Source organism: Sinocyclocheilus grahami, unplaced genomic scaffold (genome assembly GCF_001515645.1).
Source record: "Sinocyclocheilus grahami isolate Dianchi unplaced genomic scaffold, SAMN03320097.WGS_v1.1 scaffold866.1, whole genome shotgun sequence".
NCBI lineage: Eukaryota > Metazoa > Chordata > Actinopteri > Cypriniformes > Cyprinidae > Sinocyclocheilus > Sinocyclocheilus grahami.
In genome coordinates, this window is record NW_015506045.1 from 650,237 (window position 1) to 657,847 (window position 7,611).

The 7,611-nt window shown below is 37.5% G+C and overlaps 1 protein-coding gene across 1 annotated transcript in view; it reads left to right on the plus strand.

Annotated features, from left to right (window-relative positions):
• Positions 1 to 1,455: 1,455 nt before the first annotated feature.
• LOC107563307 (sodium/potassium-transporting ATPase subunit beta-3-like) overlaps positions 1,456 to 7,611 on the plus strand; it is a 9,553-nt gene continuing 3,397 nt past the window's right edge. Inside the window, exons 1-5 of the mRNA XM_016248145.1 lie at positions 1,456 to 1,643; positions 4,010 to 4,138; positions 4,285 to 4,383; positions 4,492 to 4,679; positions 5,238 to 5,288. Coding sequence (XP_016103631.1) covers positions 1,529 to 1,643; positions 4,010 to 4,138; positions 4,285 to 4,383; positions 4,492 to 4,679; positions 5,238 to 5,288 — 582 coding nt within the window. The 5' untranslated portion in view covers positions 1,456 to 1,528. The remainder of the gene's footprint in view (positions 1,644 to 4,009; positions 4,139 to 4,284; positions 4,384 to 4,491; positions 4,680 to 5,237; positions 5,289 to 7,611) is intronic.

Below are 7,611 nucleotides of genomic sequence, written 5' to 3' on the forward strand. Positions count from 1 at the left end.
GAAAATGAATGAAAAGCAGTATTTATTCAAATGAATGATCTGAAATGGTTTATTCAACTAACCTCAAATAACTTATGTAAGACACTGAACAATGTTAGCTTTTAATTGATAACTTATAGCTCCTCCACGTAAAAAAAAAAAAAAAGTCTACTCAAACAGGACTTGACAGATGTGCATTTCTTGCTGAAGCACTGACAACAGATATGTCACCATTGCAAAATGATATCAGTCTGTTTCATAGACTTTGTGCATGTGCATTTGAAGTCAGGCCTTTATCCAAACTTTGAAAGCTCCTTACACACACTGTATTCTTTCTCTGTTTTAAAAGATATTTCCAATATTTTACTTCATAATCACAGTACGTTCGTGAATGTTACTGCTGGTATTTGTTTTCAGATGTCTTTTTCATTTGACCATTTTTGATTTTCATTGATTTCTTATGACAATGGTCATTTTAATTCAAATAATGCATGAAAAATATTTAACCTATATTCACTGACAGCAAAACTGTGATTTGGGCTAAATTTGTGCTTTAGAGGATATTGCGCAGATGGTAGCCTATCGCCTAACGAGATCAGAAGAATCTTGGTTTTTAAAACCAAATGTATGTTGGTAACATTCGGGTCTTCTTTCTTTAAGAAATTCAAGAGTTCAACTAATTTAATTTGACAGCCCCAGCAGGGTACATTGCCACAACCCTTTCACCCTCCCATTTAACAAATTCTTCTTTTTGTGTTACACAAGTCATCTGTGTTTGCTGAGGTCTTGCTTCTAATTAACAGCACTGCCTGCTTACAGCTCAGCTGCACTCAGAAAGCTGAAGAAATGGCAATGGCATTCATTTGTGCAGTTCTTCGCTTTGTTCCTGTGTTTACATTTTTCGAAGTAGCAAATAAAACAAAGATTACTGGATTACATTAGACAAGAAAATGCTATTTCAGTCTTTCAAAACCGTTAAACTCTATTAATCAAAGGTTATGTATCAATCCATCTTGAAGTCAATGGTTGAATTTCATCTTCACAGAATCTCAGAATGAGTGTCATATGTTTCGTAAACGTTTATTTGGTGCCAACTTGATCTGAAATTTAAAATGAGAAACTAAACACATTTTGTAATTTAAATTAAATGACAACATCCCAACACTTACAAAAAGTAACATTTAAATAATAATCAATAGGGTAGCCTTTTTTTGACATGCACATAAATGTAACCACTTGGTATATGCATATGGAAATGCATTCACCTTGATAGGCTACTACCTGAAAACCACTGCGCCGACGAACACCGAGCTTCTCCGGCATAAAATTCACAATCAATTTCAGGGTCGCATAGTTTACGCACGCGCAAAACCGCTGCCTTCGTTCCCTCCCCCCACAACATAACGTGCTGCTGTCGGACCGGTTTGTTGGGGCTGTTTGGCATCAGGAGCGTTGCAGTACATTTGGAGACGGCAGAGGTCAGAGGTTCTTCGCTCTTCATCAGGCCATCAGCACCACTGAGATCAGCCTCATCACACCGCATTCCAGCATGTCTAAAAAGAGCGAAAAACCAGCGGAGGGCAAAGAGCCCGAGAGCAGCTGGAAAGACGTGATCTACAATCCAAGATCTGGAGAATTCTTCGGTCGGACCGCGAGCAATTGGGGTGAGTTGACACAACCCCTACGAACGGCATCCTTTACACATCATTCATGCAAGTGTCGAAATGAGCAGCTTGCAGAAATAACCATATACGGCGGATTTAGTTGCAGAAGCTGTTCAGCCACAAGCATTTAAAGCATGGGGACCCCATAGGGTCATGAATGAAAACGAGGAAAGCGATCGTTATCTTTTAGGCATTCCGACATCTTGATGTCATCAACTCTTTCACTGATGACATCAGAGGCAATTTCGTGTCCGCTCTCGTCTGCGTTATGAATAATGCACAGTGATAAATATGATGTCCAGTGCTCAACATCTCCAGGTTTTAGCAGATCTTCTCCTGTAAAATGATGGGGGGAGAAATCAGAGAATCAATATGAGGATGCTACAGAAAATGGAAGCGACAGCAGTTCTTTAATGACATTATTTTAAGGATTTTAAATGCAACGAAATGACTAACGTTCAGTCCTTGTTGCGCGTGCCGAAGATTCAGTAGGCTATCGCGTGAGTTTTTCCGGTGTGGCCTGAAAATTCACCGTGGTGTGAAAAAAAGGAGCCTCTGTAGATGCTAATAATCATTATTAGACACTAGCTCGGTGGCAAAACAATCTTTTTATTCCAGACTGTGGTTTTCGATCTATGTACATCTGTTTATTTATCAAAGCAAGGCTCTTGTTTACGATATCTACCGAAAACGTTTATGCGCTGATTCCATAATGTTATCCTTAAAAACAGCAATGTTATCAGAAACTATGTGCTTACTGCTTAACGTGAGAGACAGGCTAGTGTCGATAACCTTCTCTTGTCCTCATTGACCTAAGGCTCATTATACCGTACCTAGTTATTTCATCGGACTGTCTTGGCCTGCAGAATGAATAGTTTTCATATACAGTCAAAACAGCGACCCCGATTGACTAGAAGCCCATTTATTCTTGTTCCGTTATTTTCCGAGCGACACTGATCAACTGCTGAATGGAAAATAACATTATTTTACAACAGGTGAATGAATGAATGAGTTAATAAATTAATGGAATATATATATATATATATATATATATTAGTCATTTAGTAGACTTTATCCAAAGCGACTTACAAATGAGGACAACAGAAGCAATCATATAGTATTAAAACAACTAAAAACAGATCCAAAACTAAAAGCTAAAACTTTATAAATACTACTTATACACATTTAAAAAAATAAAGAAATTAAATGAAAATGACAAGTGCATACAACAAAATTTCAAAACTTAACATTTAAATGAAAAACAAAAAAATAAAGCTAAAAACAATTCAAAATATTAAAGAACAAAAGGTATGAGTATAATAATGATTCTAACATAACACTAAGCCAAACTCCAAAAAAACAACTACATATATGTGTATGTACAACCACACACGCATACATATACAGTATATATATATAAATATATACATACACATTTATAAATTCAATATATATATTATTTCATTTCCATTTAGTTTGTTGAAATATTAAAATAACTCAAATTAAATAAAACTAAAACTTAATAAAAGACCTATACAGACAGAATAAATTCAGACGTAATTTAACTAAAATAAAAATAAATAACAAATACAAATAATACAAATCAAACGACAGTAGTTTATCAGTAATCCTACAAAATAACACTGCCAAACTTACATGCTAAAAAAACAACAACTTACTTACACATAGTAAGAAATGTTTATAAAAACTGAAACAGAAGTGAAACAAGTAGTAGGCCAATGTTTTATTGGCCAGAAATGATGGTTTAAAGTTAAAACATCTTAATGATGGATTTGTTTCTTACAAACATGCTGCTTTTCTTATATATATATATATATATATATAATTATTTCTCCACATAACATCTTTTTTTTTGTAAATCACTGAATTAAAGCTTTACAGTACGTTACCCTTTAAAAAAGTGCATGCGTCTTGCGGAAAAACATTGTTTTGGTTGTGCTTCGGCTCAGCTCTTCTGCACAGATGAATGTGGTTTGATGCACATGCATAAACGGGTAACAGGTACACATGCATAAACAGGTAACAAATAACAGGTTATTTTTGTTTTTACAACCGGAGACTCCCTGGAGTTTTGTCGTTTTGAAAAATGCGTTCAGCGTCACAGTACAAGCACCACACACGTGCAAACAAATATAAAGTGGCTCCAGGGGCGCCGTAAGGAAGAGGGGGGTGGCGTGGTTGGAGTTAGGCCGATTCCAAGGGCCCGACGATGCAGGGGCCACCCCGAGGGGGCAACGCGATTGTTTTACCGAGGGGATTATGGAAGATTATGCTTTTTTAGCAGGGCCTAATTATTTCAGATCTGCCTATAGCAACAAATGATTTTCAAAGGTACTGTGTTTCAGGTCTCATCCTCCTCTTTTACTTGGTCTTCTATGGCTTCTTGGCTGCCATGTTTGTCTTCACTATGTGGGCAATGCTTCTGACGCTGAATGACGACACACCAAAGTATCGAGATCGGGTTGCGTCCCCAGGTGAGTTTTTCACTTTTGCAAACATTGACAGTAATTATGAATTGAAGATTGTAAATTAAAAGGGCTATTTTCAGTTGTACATACAGTATTATTCAGCTATGAGTTATTTTTAAAAAAGTATAACTAAATTTTTTTCTATTTTGCAGGGTTGGCTATTAGGCCAATCTCTTTGAATATAGTTTTTAACAGATCAGAACCTCTTGCATATGGCCAGTATGTCCAGTATCTTGAATCGTTTCTGCATCGTAAGTGCTCTACACTTTGCCTCACTCCCCCTTTTTTAAAAATAATTTCTCATCTGGTTGCATAGTACTTGTATATTTATTTATAGTTTCTCTATTTTCCATTTCCAGAGTATAATGACTCAGAACAAGCCAAAAATGACTTGTGTATGGCGGGTCAGTACTCGGAGCAAGATGAGGAACCTCAGAAGAAGGTGTGTCAGTTCAGGAGGAGTTTACTCCAGCGTTGCTCCGGGATAGAGGATACCACTTTTGGCTATGCTAAAGGACAGCCCTGTGTTATTGTCAAGATGAATAGGGTGAGTAACCTTGCATACACTGTTGTTCAAAAGTTTGGGGTCAGTATGATTTGTTTTAAATACATTGATTTTGTAACGAGCACGGATGCAATGAATTGCTCAGAAGTGACAATAAAGACATTTATAATGTTACAAATGTGTTTTAATTTTAAATAAATGCTGCTCTTTTGAATTTTCTACGTATTAAAGAAACCTGAAAATTTGTATCGTAATTTCCACAAAAAATATTAGGCAGCACAACTGTTTTTCAACATTGATAATAATAAGAAATGTTTCTTGAGCACCAAATCAGCATATTAGAATGATTTCTGAAGGATCATGTTACACTAAAGACTGGAGTAATGGCCGCTGAAAATTCAGCTTTGCCATCACAGGAATAAATTGCATTTTAAAATATATTAAAATTAGAAAATAGTTAATTGTAATAATATTTCACAATATCAAACTATTGTCTTCAAGAGTAAAATGTCTCGGTATTCATATCGACTTACTGACTGACTGACTGACTGACTGACTGAGGGTGAATCAGGCTGATATTGTGTTATTCCTAACCCTCAGATCATTGGTCTTAAGCCAGCTGGAGATCCGTACATCAACTGTACATCAAAGGTAACAAAAGTAGACCTGTTTAATAGGGGTGCCAAATAAAGAATGATTTACATTTTTGATATTAAGAAATAGTAGATATAGTATAAGACCATAAATAACATATATGTTTGTATTTGTGGTTTAAAGCTGCAATTTGTAAGAGAAATTTGGAAAATGGAACTAAAACACAGATTCCTCGACACAACTTTAAGAGATTAAGACCCCATGCTGGCTGTTTCTCAGAGTAATCACAATTAAAGGAACACGCCACTATTTTTGAAAATAGGCTCATTTTCCAAATCCCCTAGAGTTAAACAGTTGAGTTTTACCGTTTTCGAATCCATTCAGCCGATCTCCGGGTCTGGTGGTAGCACTTTTAGCTGTAGCTTAGCATAGATCATTGAATCTGATTAGATCGTTAGCATCTCGCTCAAAAATGACCAAAACTTGACTCTTCTGTAGTTACATCGTGTACTAAGATCGACAGAAAATGAAAAGTTGCTATTTTCTGGGCCGATATGGCTAGGAACTATACTCTCATTCCGGCGTAATAATCTAGGAACTTTGCTGCCATACCATGGGTGCAGCAGGTGCAATGATATTACGCAGCGTCTTAAAATAGGCTAACTTCCGTCAACATAACCAATGTGATCACCTGCTTGCACAGGGAGCGTGCTTTGCAACCATGGAGACATTTGTGAGAGACGATTCAAAAGATATTTACTTTGGTGCAGATCCTGAACGTATCTATTTGAACTGGAATACATTGAAGATGAGCTTTTAGTGCCGGTCACGTTGGAAGTTACCAAGCTGGGGACTATTTTCAGGCACTGCGTAATATCATTGCACCTGCTGCACCCATGATACGGCAGCATAGTTCCTTGATTATTACGCTGGAATGAGAGTATAGTTCCTAGCCATATCGGCCTAGAAAATCGCAACTTTTCTTTTTCTGTCGGTCTTAGTACACGATGTAACTACAGAAGAGTCAAGTTTTAAATAGGAAAAATATCGAAACTCTTTGGTCATTTTTGAGCAAGATGCTAACGGTCTAATCAGATTCAATGATCTATGCTAAGCGGCATCTAAAAGTGCTGCCGCCAGACCCAGAGATCGGCTGAATGGATTCGAAAATGGTAAAACTCAACTGTTTAACTCTAGGGGAGTTGGAAAATGAGCCTATTTTCAAAAATAGTGGCGTGTTCCTTTAAGGTCCATGCCTGGCCTGCTAAGTATTCTCCAACAATTACTTTCTCGTCTACTTAACCATTTTCCGTTATTGTTTTGGCTATTATGGCTTTGGTTTGCTCACTGAGGGCTCATGACAAGATATAATAAAGGTAAAAATCACATTGCCAATCAAAGTGTAAGATGCCAGCAAATCAAAGGTCTGATTGGTGCCCACACAGCCCTCCCCTTTTGGGGGTGTTTCATTGCTCTGTAAAACAGCAAAACCGTGTTGGGTGTTTGTAGTTGCCAGTGTTTCTGCAACTTTCTCATGGATTTCAGCTTTAAGGTTTGATTTATATGTTGTTGTGTTTCCTGCTTGGATTTCTAATTGTTAGTCCATCCTCTCTCAAGGGTGTTTTTTTTTCTTTTCTCTCTCCCTTTTTCTTTGTCTCTCATGTCTCAATTGCATGCTGCCAGTTGAACTCCTTTGTAAAGTGATGGGTAAGATCACTGTATATCTGGTCTCTCTTATTCTCCCGGTCTTTTGTTTGCTACTAGCGTGATCGAGCATGTCTCTTATATGCTTTATCATTCCTTACACTCTAAAAAATGCTGGGTTAACTACAACCCAGTGGTGGGTAAAATAGGGACAAACCCAGCAATTGGGTTGTATTTAACACAGCATTTTTTAGAGTGTACCTTAAATTTTCTGCAAAGCCACAACATACACATATTTTGCACAATCTTTTGAGTAGGGTTGGGCGATGTCTACCAAATTGGCATCGGACAATGTCTACAGTGAAACATCGTGATGGACGATGACATCGGGGGGCGGGGTTAGGGGGTGTGCCCAAAGCGTGAATCTGTATGCAGAAAGGCACGGAAAACAAATAACGCATTCTACGGAGCCACTGAAGGGACATGGTTAGCCGCTTGCTAGCGGTAGACTGTTACAGTACATGAAAGTTCACTTACCACATACACAGAGTGAGGAGAGATGACTCATAGGATAATGGGAGAATGATTTGCAGATACTGAGCACCACTGACAAATATCTAATCTTGTAAAATGTTTGGTAGGTACTGCCGCTCCGTAGTATAGAGTCCGTGTGATTGCGAATCTCGAAAGTGAAAGTAAAATGAGAGTGCGCATTCGAAAGCGGTTTCAATGCCCT